Below are 17,085 nucleotides of genomic sequence, written 5' to 3' on the forward strand. Positions count from 1 at the left end.
GTATATATGAAAGTGAACTGACAACAAAGACGTTTTAAATAGGCAGCATCCCGACAGACCATTTTACCTCTTTCACAAGTTTCTGACTTCTGTATCGCTGTCTCCCTCCCTTCACTCTCACTCAGCAGTTCAGAGAGGGGAGGGGGAGTACAGTGACGTAACGCTATGCTGCGCCTTCAAAATAAAAGCACGCTAGTAAAAAAATGTCAAAATCTAATATTTTGCGGTACAATTTTTTGGGGGGGACATATCCACCTGGCTTTTATTTTGGGGGGGACATGTCCCCCCCCGTCCCCCCCGCTTCCTACGCCGCTGCTGTTAGGTTAATTGGCTTCTCTAGATTATCCTTAGGTGGGAGTGTGTACGTGAGTTAGTGTTTGTCCTTTTTTTTCTGTGTTGCCCTGCGATGGACTGGCGACCTGTCCAGGGTGTACCCCGCCTCTTGCCCATTGACTGCTGGAGATAGGCCCCAGCACCCCATGCGACCCTACTTGGGATTAAGCGTGTTAGAAAATGGATGGATGGATGGATGGATGGATGGATGGAAATGAACAGAAAAAAATTCTCTGTAAATCCCAATGAATTGAAGCAAGATTGAAAAGAATAACTGTTTTCACATTGATCTAAAAGACTGAAGAGAAACAGCTTCTGGGTGGAACGGATGCTGATGCTGGTTCTACAAACCCTTTCCCTTTTCTTCAGACTGAAAATCTGTGAATATTTGGATTTACCAGCAAATATAAGTAATGCATGTTTTTCCTACTCATAAATCTATGGAACATTCATCAGAGACGCTAAAGAGCAAATATCATGTGTGAGGAAAACAACTACTGTATCTCTTAGCTGCTGGCTAGCTCAAGTGGTCAGTCACCCGTCCTGCAAACAGGAAGCCTGGGTAGCTGCCAGTGTGGGTCTTTTAGGCAAGACACTTCATGCTAATGCCTGCTTTGGGTAGTGGCGGCCTGGTGGTTAGGGCATTGTGCTTGGAATCCTGAGGTTCTGACTTCGAGCCCCACTCCCACAGACTGCTGCTCCGGGTCGGTGAGCAAGACCGCCTTAACCAAGACAGTGGCAGCGCACTGCTCCCCAAGGGGATGGGCTAAATGCAGAGAGTTCATTTCGTTGCTCTGGTTAATGACGATATCACTGTTTTTCCAAATCTGCTGGAAAAACAAACCAAAAGAAAACAAACTCACCACTGTCTTCATATGCTTCTTCTTCTTCTTCCTCCTCCTGCTCCATCTTAGGGCTGACCTGTGCTGTTGATTCAAAACTATCTAAACCTACAGATAGTAAAAATAAAATCTCAGGCCCACTTTCTCAGAGTTGTTTTTATATTTATAGGCAGCATTTTAGTGTTGAATTAATATTTTCTTTTGGAAATAAATGTGTTCCTTCATGACCCATTAAATTAGAGGCAGCACAAATGTGGCTGGAAATGTAATAAATGTGTTTCTGCATTTCATTTGCATGTTAAAATGTTTAAACAATAAATCATACAGTAATGCCGTTGGAATATTACTCAATGACCTCAGCTGGCCATTTGGTGTTGCATATGATTACAAACCAGAACCAGTGCTCATTATCTCCTGTGGATTAGCATCGCATTAGCATTAAATTAAATGTCTGTCTGAGACTGTGGAATTTTAAGGTGAATTTCAACTTTCACTCCAACAAACCCAACATCAAAAGCTTTGTTTATGAAAAAAAGAAAGACATCATAGATCATGTTAAACAAGAGTGTTTGACATTTCTTTTCTTAGAATAATTGTCACCTTTATCCAGTGGTGAAGTCCTCTGGGCTGTTGTAGTTAGAACAGACGATGCACTGTCAGCAGGAGGTATCTTTGTCCCATAATATAAACCTGATAAGCTGGGTGGGGCGGACGCCTCGTTACGGGTCTGCTCTTTGTGGAGAAGCTGAACTGGATCTGCAGCAGAAGATGGGATGTTTTAATCAAAGTCGTGGGTTTTTGTGTGATATCCTTGTTACAGAAGTTTTGTTTTAAAAATCCATAAAATAATTTATTAGGAAATCAACCATCATCCATCTATATTTTCACATTGCCTTTTCACACTTCAGACTTCAGCTCTCCCTCTAACGTCTGGGTGAGGATAGCTGCCACATTGCTAAAGCAGGGCTGATAATGGGCAATGATGCAAGCCATGAGAGGTTCTGGCTTATGGTGCTCAGAAAGTGATCTGGTACTAAAAACCTACAGGGAATTGAGGCAGAACCTGGACCATCTCGTTCCATATGAATGGTGGAGAGTGTTGATGACATGAAAGTTTCTCAACATCCAAGAAGCACAGAACTTGAGATCAATCAATGAAATCTACCATCTGGTGAGAAAACTACAACAGAGACTTCATCAACCTACTTAGGAAAAATCCAACCTTCTACCCCTGCTCTTCATAAATAAAGAAATTCTCCTGAGCTGCAGTGTTAAAACAAAGCAAACAACAAAATAAAAATCAGGCAGATCAGATTCAGAAAATGTCTCTCTTGGCATAATATACACTATATTGCCAAAAGTATTTGCTCACCTGCCTTGACTCACATATGAGCTTAAGTGACATCCCGTTCCTAATCCATAGGGTTCAATATGACGTCGGTCCACCCTTTGCAGCTAGAACAGCTTCAACTCTTCTGGGAAGGCTGTCCACAAGGTTTAGGAGTGTGTTTATGGGAATTTTTGACCATTCTTCCAGAAGCGCATTTGTGAGGTCGCACACTGATGTTGGACGAGAAGGCCTGGCTCTCAGTCTCCGCTCTAATTCATCCCAAAGGTGTTCTATCGGGTTGAGGTCAGGACTCTGTGCAGGCCAGTCAAGTTCATCCACACCAGACTCTGTCATCCATGTCTTTATGGACCTTGCTTTGTGCACTGGTGCACAGTCATGTTGGAAGAGGAAGGGGCCAGCTCCAAACTGTTCCCACAAAGTTGGGAGCATGGAATTGTCCAAAATGTCTTGGTATGCTGAAGCATTCAGAGTTCCTTTCACTGGAACTAAGGGGCCAAGCCCAGCTCCTGAAAAACAACCCCACACCATAATCCCCCCTCCACCAAACTTTACACTTGGCACAATGCAGTCAGACAAGTACCGTTCTCCTGGCAACCGCCAAACCCAGACCCGTCCATCAGATTGCCAGATGGAGAAGCGCGATTCGTCACTCCAGAGAACGCGTCTCCACTGCTCTAGAGTCCAGTGGCGGCGTGCTTTACACCACCGCATCCGACGCTTTGCATTGCACTTGGTGATGTATGGCTTGGATGCAGCTGCTCGACCATGGAAACCCATTCCATGAAGCTCTCTGCGCACTGTTCTTGAGCTAATCTGAAGGCCACATGAAGTTTGGAGGTCTGTAGTGATTGACTCTGCAGAAAGTTGGCGACCTCTTCGCACTATGCGCGTCAGCATCCGCTGACCCCGCTCCGTCAGTTTACGTGGCCTACCACTTCGTGGCTGAGTTGCTGTCGTTCCCAAACACTTCCATTTTCTTATAATACAGCTGACAGTTGACTGTGGAATATTTAGGAGCGAGGAAATTTCACGACTGGATTTGTTGCACAGGTGGCATCCTATCACAGTTCCACGCTGGAATTCACTGAGCTCCTGAGAGCGACCCATTCTTTCACAAATGTTTGTAAAAACAGTCTGCATGCCTAGGTGCTTGAATTTATACACCTGTGGCCATGGAAGTGATTGGAACACATGATTCCAATAATTTGGATGGGTGAGCAAATACTTTTGGCAATATAGTGTATATATATATATATATATATATATATATATATATATATATATATATATATATATATATATATATATATGTATATATATATATATATATATATGTATATATATATATATATGTGTGTGTGTTTTTTTTTTTATAGTCTCTTCTTTTTTTCACATATATATATATATATATATATATATATATATATATATATGTGTGTGTTTTTTTTTTTTATAGTCTCTTCTTTTTTTCTGTGTCTCCTTGTCTGTTCATGTCACTATAGCTCAACCTGGAAGATTCCTCTGGTGAACACCTCATTGGATGATTCGATGCTCCTTATTAGAAATGTATTCATATAACTTCCTGTCGTGACTTAGAGAATCTGCCTTTTCTGGCTCACCAGGGCTGAGTTCTGCAGGACTTTGGGTCGTCTGATCCTCAGCTACATCCTCCCACTCGCCTGCTTCCTCATTCAGATCTGTAGATGCAGCGACAGGAAACCTCTGAGCCAAGTGAGTCATTCAGAGGTAAGAGCCAACAGCTGAGAAATCATTTCTGGTGCCATGAAAGCTGTGGTACCATTGGCCCCAAATAGCTGAGGGAAAAGATCGATTTCCAGAGAAATAAAAAAAAAAAAAAACGAAAACAGGAGATTAAAATGGTTACCTCTAAAGATCAAGCTGTGGTGTTTCGTCTCTTCTTGGTTTCCCTCCCCTGCACCTTCTTCAAGCTCCTCTAAAAGACAAACCGCATCTATCAGATTTCAGATCAGAACAAGAAACCTGAATGTTGACATGGTTCCTTTGATTTCTGAAATGAGTTGATTCTGTTTGGAGCTTTTTTTTATTGAAAGGGTTAGAAGCTGTGTTGCTAAAGTAGACATAGGTTGACTGAGAGGCAATCCTGCATCTTTGATCGTACCAGGATGACGGTACAGTTATGGGTCATTGTCTATCTCAACCAGATAACTTTGACTTTTCACCAACTCCCAGCGTCACTATCTTCACTTTTCATGCTAATATCAAATTCAAAATAAAGTTGTAATAAGCTGATAAGATATGTATTAAACTAGTTTTATAAAAACAACTTTTAGATATCTACACCCATAATCTGCAGCATCAGAGATAGCCTAAATCAAAACAAGTTAATTTCTAACACACAATAACAGAAACCCATGACATGTTTTATGTTTTTTCTATTACCACAGCTGAGTCTGTGGTTTCCTTTAATATTTCTGTATTAGTATTCTATAAGCTTGAGAAAACAGCCAGATGTTCTAGGAAAAGACTGGGGAAGTTTGCTGAGGAAGTTTCAGAAACTAAGCTGTGAATAGTAAAAATGCTGCCTGTAAGTTTAAAAAGGTACCATGAGTTTGCTCTGCAAGTTCCAGAAAGTAACCTTTAAAAAGTTCTGTAACCTTTAAGATTTGATAAAGTAAGTTAAAAATTTGAGAAACACACCCTCAACATTCCGAAGGTTTTTGTTAAATCTGAAAATATAATCTTTAAGTTTTAGAAAGTTTGTACCATAGCTTAGAAAATCTGCAAATTCTAAAAAAGAAAAAAAAAGTTCCATATGGTAGCATGATATTTCTTTGAATATAACAACTAAGATTTGACAAAGTCGATGTAAGTTATAGAAAATAGATCCTTAAAATCTGATCATCTAGCTCCATAAAATGAAAGTTCAAGAACTTCTAATTCAGGCATTCCCAAAGTCGGTCCTCGAGGGCTGCTATCATGCAGGTTTTTATAGGTTTCTCTGCTTTAGCACAACTGATTCTGATTATTGCAATTCAACAAAAGCCTCTTAATCAGCTATCAAATTAAATATGCTGTGCTAGTTTTTTTGTGTTTTATTTTATAAACTAACCTGAAGTCATTGTAATAAACCCGGGAAGTAGACAGTAAGTAATGATAATTATACATGGAACTGGAAAAGATAAAAAAAAAAAACAGATCAGGTTTCTAAACAGTAACCTTTACGTTTTAGAGTAGGACCCTGTAAGTCCTGTAAAATGAAATCCATTAATAAATACATTTATTGATGCATATTAATTAATAAAAATAAGCTTGAAGGTATAGGAAAGTAACCAATAGGTTTTTACTACCGTGACATAATGGTTTATACTGTAAGTGCTCGAAAGTATCATGTTGATCTCACATAATAAACCTAATCCTGTAAAAATTTGAAATAACCTCTTAAGACAGCCTTGAAAGTATATCAAAGAGAGGTTGCCTTGGACCCCCCTGAGATTTAATGGTCTGTCTTATTCAATAATGGGTAATAGAGATTATTTAAGTCATGTTAATTGTGTTTTTTTTAGCAGTTTTATTTATTACAGAATATGTAAATAATAAAAGAAATGCAGAAAACTACAATGTTAAACTAAAGATTCTTACATTTTTTAACATTTATTTTTCTCTCAAGTTTTCACAATTACATAGAATAAGACATTATGTAGATTTCTCTCACTTTTAGCCATACCAACAGTTAAATGAATGCAACAAATAATGTGAATATCATCAGGTGTATAAACATTGCCTATATGGATCAGTCACATTTAAAGTACTCAGCTCATTTATTGAAATCCTTCAGAAATGCTCTGCTTTTAGAATAATTCATTATTCCCCATTTAAAGACTAAAGAGTCCAAACCTTTATTTCCTAAAATTGGATCTTTACCTGCAGACAGCAGGGAGGAGTGAGGGAGCTGATGTGCTGCAGAGTCGTTAGCTGCTGTGAGAACATCTGGAAAGAGGAAGGACGAGGACAGTTACTGTCTGCACAAATACACCCAACAGTTCTACATTAACAGAGGTTTTTTAAAACCAAGGTTGTCCTTCAGTGATGGAACAATCACCATGTGCTGGGCTTGGTTCAAACAGAGGACGCTGGCATCAGTATTCATGGAGAAAAACTCAATTTGAAGCATCCTAAAGACCTCCAGCAGGCTTCACTAACTTTCCTCTGTGAAGTTGACTTCTCTACTTTAATAACCTCCACTTCAACTCCTCCAGCTCCCCTCAGCCCCTTCTTACAGCTATATTTAGACACTTGTGGATCAAAGCAGCTCTGTAAAAATCAATGAATTTCCAGTTCCCAGATGAACGTGGGCGAGAAGCAGCAGGACTGAACGTCAGGAGGTCATTGTTTTAATTGGCTGAGGTGTGAGTCAGCCGCTTCCTGCAATCCGACTCTGCCGACCCTCTTCAAGCGTGACGCGGGCAGCATGAGGACTACTTCCTGTCTCAGACTCACCTGCTCCATTTAAGATGCAATACCAAACAAATGAGAGATCTTACTAGCCAATTAGTCTCTAACCCGGATCGTTTGGAGAAGAAGATGATGTGACTAAGAGATTAACTCCTAATGAAGCTCTACCAGCAATTAACAGAACCAGAACTGAGAAAATATGCTTTCTTGAAAGCAGCAGCACCAAAGCTCAGTCATTTATCTAAGTAGATAAAGCTATACTTGATATCTACATCCACTCATCAACCAAGCTGGTGGAGTGCAGCTGCTAGTTGCTGTTGGCATTGGAAGGTTTTGATTGTGACAGCACTTACTGGGTTGACACATATTCAGAAAAATAAATAGAGTCCAAGAGAGTCTGAAGGAAAAATTGTCAAAACAAAGTTGGTTTCGAACCCTGACCAGCTGAATGCACTGGAAACATCTGGATTAGCAAGGTCACCTTCTAAAGTGAGGAAAGTCTTAGACCGACATCAGCTGAGAAGATGCAAAGCAAAACATAGGCAGCTGTTCACTTAGAAATAAAGCTTAATTGTCAGACAGAAGTTGAAGCTTTTAAGCCCTAGACTCTGTATCAACTATAAAGCACAGTGGCGGCAGCATTATGCTCTGAAGCCGCATTCTTTTACACCTTCAAGAGTTAAAGAGAAGTTATCTCAAAATGTTGCCGTTCTTCATCGAGCCAATTTGGCAAATTCTATCCCAAAAAGTCTGAGTGATACAGATTGTACACATACCAAAGATTGTATTAAGAGAACCTGTAAAGAGTTATAAAAACATCCATAAACTCTTCATTTGGGGATCAATGAGGCCAGTGATCTCAAAACACAAAGCTGGTTTCGAGATGGATAGGGCCTGTAACCAATCTAAGCACCACTGGCAGTGAGTTGAATGTTTTTGAAATACTGTCACAGTCTTGGTTCTGTTAAGTTTTCTGTGAGTTTTCAATGTCACGTTGATCCATGTTTTTCCTTGTTTTCTAGCCTTATTGGTGTTTTCTGGGTATATTTTGAGTTCTTAGGTCTTTCTTTGCTTGCCCCCTGTTCCTCTCTGGTGTTGGTCTCCTTTTTCCCTAGCTCCTTCTAGAATCCTCTGTTCACACCTGCTCCTAATCAGCTCATTAGTCTTGTCTGTGTTCAGTCCCCCATAAGTACTCTCCCTGTGCAGTTCCTCCGTCCTGGTTCCTCATGTTCCCCTGGCTCCTCATGCATGTTTTCCCTGATGTCTCCATGGTTCTGGTTTGTATTTTTATGTCGGATTTTTGGATTCCTGCTTCTGTTGCCTGTGAGAGCTCCATTAAAACTACAAGAACTCACCTCTGCCTCCTGGCCTCTGCATTTGGGGTCTCAAAACCTCAACTAAACCCTGGCAAATACAAGCTTGGTTGATTTGTATCGGGGAAAATGTGGTCAAATGAAAATGACAAATAACCAAATAAACTGCTAAGAAACACCCCCCCTAATATTTGTAGAGGTGTACGTTTTTTTTTTCTGAGTCTGTACTATCTGATATGATTATCAGTAAAAGATAAAAAATTTTAAGTGTAACTGTTGATTTTCCAGTTAGGGGATTGTATATACCTCCAATTAGTTCACTGTAAAACTAAAAGGAAAACATTTTTTTGGGGTTAAAAAAGGCCAAGAAGTAAAAGCCACCTGTAACAGCTCCAGCAGAGCAGAACGACTCTGCAAGGCCCCTCAGAGTTGAGTTGAAGGGGCTCTGAGTCACACAGTGGATGGCAGCTTGGTCACATTCACAAAACCTCTGCTGGCACAGGTCATCAAACTCTGCAGGAGAGAAATAAGGTTCTGTAAACCCACGCACTCCTGCAGCATCTGTAGGGATTGCATTTAGTTTGAGACTTACCACAGCTGCTGTTTGCTGCAGAGCAGCTGAAGTTATAAGGCGGCGGAGGCAGCTGCTGCCTGCAGGGGGCAGCATCCTGGTAACACTGTCTGTGAATGGCACAGCAGCTGAAGGGAGTAAAATCAAAGATTAGAAAATTAAGGGTAAACAAGGAAATTCCTGAAGAGGAGATATCATCAGGTAAAATCTACAGAAAACTTTGCATGTCTTAAACAGCTGTCGTCACGTTGCTAACTTCAACATCATGAAAAAAATATTTAAAATAAGCAGTAAAATGTGTGCTTCACTTCTACCTTGGATTAATAAATTGTGGATTTAACAAGCCTTTTGAGTTAATCTGGGCCCTTCTTACGTGTCCAGAGGATCCACAGGGTTCCCAGACGCCACATATTTGCAGGAACAGCCGTAATCCTCCAGGTCCCGGGGACAAACCCCTGATGTACACCGCAGCTTAGACACAAAGCTCAGCAGCAGGGGGAAATTATCGAAGACAGCGTTGAGCCAGGTGAAGCGCGGACCCAGACAATCTGACAAAGCAAGAGGATGGACTTGATTACATAAAAAATTTACCTTTCATTAGATTTTTATCTGACTTACAGCTTTAACAGTGAAATTTAATTATTAATTACCCTGTTCGCTGGTTCCAGGAGGGCAAATCAATTCCATTTAGTTTATTTAGAAAAAAAGTTTTTCTTTCTTACTAAATATATGTGATGACAAAATTACTGTCAAACATTTATTTTTAAACTTGCTAATTCACAGCACAAGTCCTTTCAAGGCACTTAATGGAGACAGTTCAATAAGTTCATATTGAAAGATAGGAAAACTAGCTGATTGCATCCAGTCATTGACTTGCAGGACACACCCCTCCTGGATGAGATTAAATTCAACTAAAAGATATTTTGAAACTTTTCATTTACAGTTTTTTTTTTCATACATATCGCCTGACACTAAATAAATAGTCAATGAATTTCTGATTGCCTAAACTATCATGTAACATCTGAAAAATGGGAGAGTAGAGGGGGAACTGTTTAAGTTGTGAGTTTTATGTTGAACCTCAGTCATTAGGGAAATGGCTACAAGAAAAGGCCTAAAGTTGCCTATATTTACAGTTTGAGTGATGGGTAAATAAACAAGTGGAGCTGGGACACATCAAACTGTAAGTTGGATGTGAGGAAAACCATCTCCAATGCTTACTGCTGTAGTAAAGATTCTATGTGTTTCATGCATTGGAACAATGAGCTACAGCTCACAACAGAGCTTGACACAAGTTCACATAATAACCAACACCATCTAATAAACTTTTCTTTGGTTTGAAATTAAAAGGCTTTTGCTTCACAAACACAAAAACCCACTAATTAAACTAGTTTATACCAGATTCCCCAAAGAAAACAGTTTGCTTCCTGCAGGCTTTGATCCAGCATCACATAGACTCATCCTCTCGACCCAGTGAACCAGCAACCTTTAATTTGAGTCATTAATTAAAATTCTTCCAAGCACTCTGTGTTGTGACCGTCAAGATGCCTGAAGTTTAAAAGTCGAAAAAAGAAAAAGATCAAAAAAAGACATGAATCTCACCAATTACATGAGCAGCGTTCTGGCTGCTGTCCTCTGGGTTCGGACAAACCAAGGAGCTGCCAGAAAGCCCTGTGGGGAAAAACAGAGTAAAAAGCTGATTTAATTCATGCATGCAACATTTAACACATCGGTTGTTAACTGATAAATCATTGTGTAATTAGTGTAATTATAGGAAACCATCATGGAAGAGAGAGGAGGAGGCTCAGTGATGAAGCTCTTGGGAAGGAACTCACCGCTGAAAGCAGCTACCAGCATGGAGATCCACAGCAGAAACATGATGAGTTCCTGCAGTCACACAGAGAGCATTTTATGCAAAAATATTATATGCAAAAATATTATAAAAAAAATAAAAACAAAGACAGATGATCAAGTTTTGAAAAGTAGATGTTGTAAAAGAATACATCCGACTAAACAACCAGAGAACAGACCACCAAGGCCTCTATCTGGCTCTAAATCCAAGTTGCACCGGCCCTTCCACACATGATCCTTCAGTCATGACTGCTTTGACCTCTGTGGGTCCATCCCATTAAGCAACTTGGTAAGGCCACTTAAGCCAAAGCAGAAGTGTGTCAGCGGTCGCCATAATGAATTCGGAATAGCGCTGCTCCTAAGGAAGGTGCCTATCATTGTTCCTTTAGCGTAGGGACCTCCTGATGCTCTTATCGGCAAATTAGGACTAATAAAGTTGTCTAGAATAAATTTTTGTACAGACACAGCTCACCTCAGAAAGAGAGCTTCAGCCGTTAATTACATTTGATAACTTTTTTTTATAGGAGCTCTTTTTTGGAAGGCTGTCGTGCCGATTAGACCATCCATGTGCTTTTTTGTTGCAAAATGATGCCTAAAATCAGTAAATACAGTGGAGGCGTAACAGCGCCTAAACGCAGCAAAGCAACGTGCATGTTTCAAAACTGAAATTGTCACCAGACGCTGAAGAGACCAGCTCCACAGCAACGAGTTCAGCAAGGGGGCTCTGTGCAAAAACGAGCTTTTGTGACATGGGTAAGTAAAGTAAACAGTACTATATGTTAAAGTTATGAATTTATAAATAATGTATGATCACCTAAAAATCTATGTCTTGACCAATCTGATGAGAAATCAAATATGTATTTTGTTACATAGCATGTCCAAACTATCCAACATCTGCTGGTTTTGCATTAATAACTGTAGGGGTGGAGTATTTTAATGTACAAAAAGCAACTTTTTTTTAACAGTTGACTTCAGATTCTGGTTCTTCCGGTCCAGGCGAGGCACCTTGCAGTCCATCTAATCAGGGAATTCACCCTGAACCACTGATCAAAGAAAGACTGCTTAAGGGCCAAACTGGTTGGGGAAAATAAAGCTTCTGGAGTTCTTTTCGCCAAACCTGTTCTTCATACAACTCAGCTGCATCCTTCCACAGTAGGAGCTTATATTGGCTGTAATGAGCCACTTGTTGCCCAGACCCCACTTCAAACCTGCTCACCAACTTGTCTCTGGAACAAAAAGGTTTCTTACTGTGGTTACAGAGGTCAGTAACTGCAGGCAAGGCGGCGGGAAGTGGAAGGGGCTGGGGGTGCTGCAGCACCCCCTAGAAGCGAGAGGGAGACTTTTTGAAAAATGCATTAAAAATACTTTGCACAATTTATACATTTCTTATAAATATATGAAAATATTTTTGCGTGTATTTGGATTTTAATTATATTATTTTGAGGCCTAGGCAACACAAATTCAAGAAAGTTACGTTTGCAACGTCGAGCAAGCTAGCTGTTGCCGAGGTATTCCGCTCGCGGCAGCAGACAAGTAAATGTACAAATTTCCTGCACGGCGTTGTGGTAATGAAATGTCCTCACGTACTGTGGGACCGGTTTGCTAGGTTTGCAGTGGCTACATTATGTGGAAGAGACTGATAATATTTTGTGTTTTCTTCATCAGAAAGCAGTCAGAAAAAAAAGTCATTCCTAGAGACAAATTTAAGAAAGATAACCCCCACCGTGAATGCCGACTTTTCAAATTGGCTTAAAGCCAATGAAAAGTTCTTTATTGTGAAGTTTAATTAATAGCGCATATAGTCACCTGAGAACTGATTAATGTGATTAATGATGTCTGTGTGTTACAGACCCTGGTTGCGTACTGTACACTGAAGTGTATATGACAATAAAGTAGTTAATCTCAATCTAATTATTATAATTTTTATTTTATTTTATTTTAAATAGGCCTCTAGGCTCATAGGTCTTTTGTCCCAAAAAAACAAAACACATTTTCACAGCACACCCTGTTTATTATTACTTCCAGCGGCCCTGAATGCATAAGTGGAGCATAGGAACTAAATGCTGCTTCTCCATGTTTGGTTCTAGTTCTGGGTGAACAGAGTAGGCTGGAACTAGAAGACCTGAGTGATCTAGCAGGTTGATACACAGACAATAGATCTGTTATGGATTGAGGTTTGGATCCATTCATTGATTTATATTAAAACAGAAGGATTTTAGAGTATTTTCTCTGAGCTACAGGGAGCCAGTGGAAGGATTTCAGAACCGGGCTGATGTTCTAGTGAGAACACGGGCAGCAGAGTGTTTGATCAGCTGCAGCTATCTGATGGACTTTTTAGACAAACCTATGAAGACACTGTTGCTGTAATCAATTCTACTAAAGATAAATGCATGAATGAATTTTTCTAGATCCTGCTTGCACATTAGTCCTTTAATGCTGGGGATGTTTTTCAGGTGATAAAAGGCTGACCTTGTAACTGCCTTTATGTGCCTCTGTAGCTCATCAGGATTCTGTCAAAAGTCCACTCCCACGATAGATACTACGAGCAGCTTTATTTCAAACAGACACTCTTAAACTACTCCTCACGTTGATGTTTGATGTTTTACATGAACAATGTATCACAAACATTAGTGCTTGTTCCTCTTGAAGAGATATCTCTGAAGGTGCAGACCTTAATGAGTGAGGAGAGACGAACAAAACCAGACTGGACCGTCTGTGTGATGCAGATAACCTAGTGAGGTGGATGGGGAAGCAATTCTTCAGACCCTTCTGGCTGTACTGTAGGTAGTGACAGAGATAAATGCCAATACCAACAGGTCAGATAAGCTTCCTCCAGAGGGTAGATGGACATGCCCTTGGAGCTTATCAATGGTCCCATCAGATGAGTCGATGGAGGTCAAAGGGAAAAACGGAGGTCAGGAAAGCTCTATCTAAAGCTTCTCAAACTGGGAGGGGGGTTCTCACCTCAAGGAAGAGTTAGATCTATTTCCAACAGAAGGGAAAGGTGGACAGATCGATTGGTGGAGGATGGCTGGACGGTTTGGTGAATAAGAGTGAAAATTAATTATGCACTGCAAGATGAAAGGGTGAATGAATAGATGAAAGAACGACTTGATCAAAGCCTGGATGGATTGAGTAACAGATGGAAGGAAGGATGGATGAACAATTTGACGGATGGATAACTGAACAAAAGAAGGAACATCTGAATGGATAAAACAGACATTTTTTTTGCTGAAAGGTTGTTGTGCTAGGAACATAGGAACATTTGTTGTTTGCGTTTTTTTTTTTTTCGTTTCATTGTCCCGGAATAAAAACCCTGAGAAAGTCCAGATAAACCTGCTGATCTTCCAGATAGACTCATCGCAGTCATCAGGGAGGACGAGGAAAAATGCCACAGCTGCTCTCTGCCTGATTGTAACAGAGACCTGCATTTACTCCGGCATCTCACACCCTGCTCCATAAATTACCCCCATCATTATAATGATTATTACTGCTGCGCCAAAGAAGACCTACAGCGTTCGCTACATCAGCCGTTAATGGCTTCAAACAGCTCAGCCCACCTGTGGCTCTGCTCCACAACACCCACAAGTGGCTTGTGGATGTTGTGGAGCCAGGGCTAAATTTCACCGGCCTCAAAGCATCCATGTTGATGGAGAAAGCTGACTACAGAGACATCTCTGTGATCCCACGCCCTGAAAAAGCTGTAAAGACTGATTTAATGAAAAACAAATAAAAGATGTCAAGCACATATCAGAGACTACAGGCTGCCCCGGTGAAACTAAGACCTCATGTCAGATTCTGTAGCCTCCAACTAGCATGTTTGATGTTAAAGGTCATGACAGAACAATCATAGAAAAGGTTCCTCGTGACACTATCAAGCACAGAGGTGGAGGGGTGATGCCATGGGCCCATTTGGAAAGAGCAGGACCTGTTATTTACAGCGAATTCCTCAACATACCAAAGTATTTTGGAGTTAAAGGAATAGTACACCCAAAACATTATTAGCCTTCATTTTCTACTCACCCCCATGCTGAACAACACTCTGGAGTACTTTTTTGATATCTCAAATGCATCTGGAGATCTGGGAGGCTTCTTGCTGTCTGCTGACATTCAAATAATGGAGGTCTATGGTGCCCGAGACAGAAAGGTCCATAAAAGTCCACAAAAAACGTGTCAATATTCCTCCATACTGCCCGTCCAATGTATTCCAAGTGTCCTGAGTGGGTAGCGTCCATAATTTACTCGAAACGAAGTCATTTAGAATGTTTTTAGAGCATAAACAGTAGTGTATAGGATTTCCTAAAAGCGCGCGCCTGCGAGTTCACGAGCCTACGGAAACCGCGGCAGACCAAACCAGATGAGTGTTGTTCAGCATGGGGGTGAGTAGAAAATGAAGGCTAATCATGTTTTGGGTGTACTATTCCTTTAAACATGAAGACATATGTACAATATTATCATTGAAATTGTGTTGAATTGTGGCAACAACAAAAAAGAAGCTATTTCAACGAAAAAGCGAGCTTTCCTACTCATGTTTTATTGTATATACTGTAGTGTAGGTTTGATTGGTTCAGGGTTTTATTGCTGCTCTGCAATTAAACTTAAATTAAAAACAAAGATGTGCTTTATGTGCCCACATGAACAGGAGCAAAATAAAGCTGTTGGAAGTTGGCAGGAGGAAAGCAAATGTAGAAAGATATGATTCAAATTTTTAACACAGACAGACACTAAGAACGTCTTTAAAAGAATTTTGAAAAATAAATAATTTAATGTCATTTAATACAATTTTGTACTTTTATGGGGAATGTTTTGCTCATCATTTTAATTTGGTATAAATCAAATGAAAAATAGTGTACCTCTAGTTTTAGGTTGCCACCAGTGCAGAGCTTGGTCACAAATGGCAGAAGGTGATGTGAGTACAAGAGAGGGGACCAGAGAAGTCTCTTCTTTCTAAGAAAACCATCATAACATAAAAAATCTATAGGAAGTAGAAGGATAGACAGAAGAAGCTGATTCGTCCTAGTTAACAGGAACATCTAAATACAAGATTTCCATCCCAGTCCTTCTGTTAAGTAGCTTCTCATCCAGGTAAGCAAGCATCTTCCAAGTTCTCAATCACAAATATTCCCGCGAATAAAGAGTAGGATAAAGATGGCACTCAAGAGCAGGAATAAAAGTTATAGAAAATTTGTGGATTTTCAAAGATGGAATAATGTGAAGCAATCTAATTGAAAAGTTGGACTTCTGAAGAAAGAGGAGCCGGCTACATGCAGCCTACTCAAGGCAGCAAGTATGGGTCGCCTTTCCAAGATTAGGTTTAAGAGTTGAAATCAAACACAAAGAAGAGTCAATGCTGATATCAATGTGTTAGAAAGCTTCTTATAAAGAGTTTTAGAAACTGTTAGGATCTGCTGCCAGCAGCATAGACATCTGGAGGACATCATCTATCTCTACATTACTTGTCTAAACTGTACATGTTAGATTAGCTCCTGCTGTTGGTTTGTTTTGTGGTTTGGTTTCCTATTGATCCACCGGCCCCCTGCATGTTTTCACTTCACCACTAACTGAATCCAAGGACAGCATTCCAGAACAGAAACAATCCAGAAGGAAGATGCAAGAATTTACTTTAGCTAATATTCTACTTTGGGGTAAATAAAAAAGAAAAGAATATTTGAAAAACACTTATTTTTAATTTCCAGATACACATGATCTCAAGCTTATTTTACACTTTAAAGCCAAGAGGAAAATCTTACCTCAGTTTTTCTTTATTGGCTGTAGAAGCTGAAGTTGAGCAACACTCTACACCATTTAACCAGATACACTCCAGTTGTGCCTCTGGAGTCGTTAAAGGGGGTCAGAACGTCTCTGTGTGGTTTTATTTCCCAGCAGAATGAATCTTCAGCTCCTTCAGCTGTTTACCACTCAAAACGAGGAGGAGAACCTTCAGCCCTCTTAAGATCAGCTCTTACTGGCTATCAGGTGACACCTGAGCAGAAGCTTATCCAGGTCCGGTTCTTGCACAGGTATGTCAGGGTTTGTTTTTTTCTAAACAGATGGGATCCCACAGGGGGATCCACAGAGCGGCCTTTGTCCTGTGGGGTCTAGATCTCTGACCTGGGGAGGAACAAACTGGACTCATTTGATCAATGAGAGCGAACAGGAAGGAATGGAGGGGTTCAGCGAAGCAGAAGGACTGTTGGTTTAATCACAGCAGCGGTGATAGAGAGGCTTTGTCTCAAACAGGTGGGGATGCTACGGCTGCTACACACAGACCTGAATGCATTAAAGAGAAAAAAAGAAACTCCTATCAGAAATAATGGCTCTACAGGTTCTCTGAAGCTCTTCGGAACCAGTTTCCCTTTCCTCTTATTTCCAGTCCAGACCCAAACCAACCTT

General features: G+C 40.4%; 1 protein-coding gene across 1 annotated transcript; it reads right to left on the bottom strand.

The window, feature by feature from the left end:
- Positions 1 to 1,196: 1,196 nt before the first annotated feature.
- Positions 1,197 to 16,953, bottom strand: LOC119785065 (otoconin-90-like; the record flags this gene model as incomplete). Its single annotated transcript, XM_038287463.1, has 11 exons — positions 16,443 to 16,953; positions 10,677 to 10,739; positions 10,444 to 10,512; positions 9,218 to 9,392; positions 8,866 to 8,972; positions 8,655 to 8,786; positions 6,430 to 6,495; positions 4,412 to 4,480; positions 4,146 to 4,223; positions 1,776 to 1,931; positions 1,197 to 1,283 (listed from the first exon to the last, which is right to left on the bottom strand). Coding segments are annotated over exons 2-11 (982 nt in total), but the record flags the coding sequence as incomplete, so codon positions are not given.
- Between the last annotated feature and the right edge of the window lie 132 nt (positions 16,954 to 17,085).

The sequence above is a fragment of the Cyprinodon tularosa genome, unplaced genomic scaffold (genome assembly GCF_016077235.1).
Source record: "Cyprinodon tularosa strain WSP-4 unplaced genomic scaffold, ASM1607723v1 ctg24, whole genome shotgun sequence".
NCBI classification, from domain to species: Eukaryota; Metazoa; Chordata; class Actinopteri; order Cyprinodontiformes; family Cyprinodontidae; genus Cyprinodon; species Cyprinodon tularosa.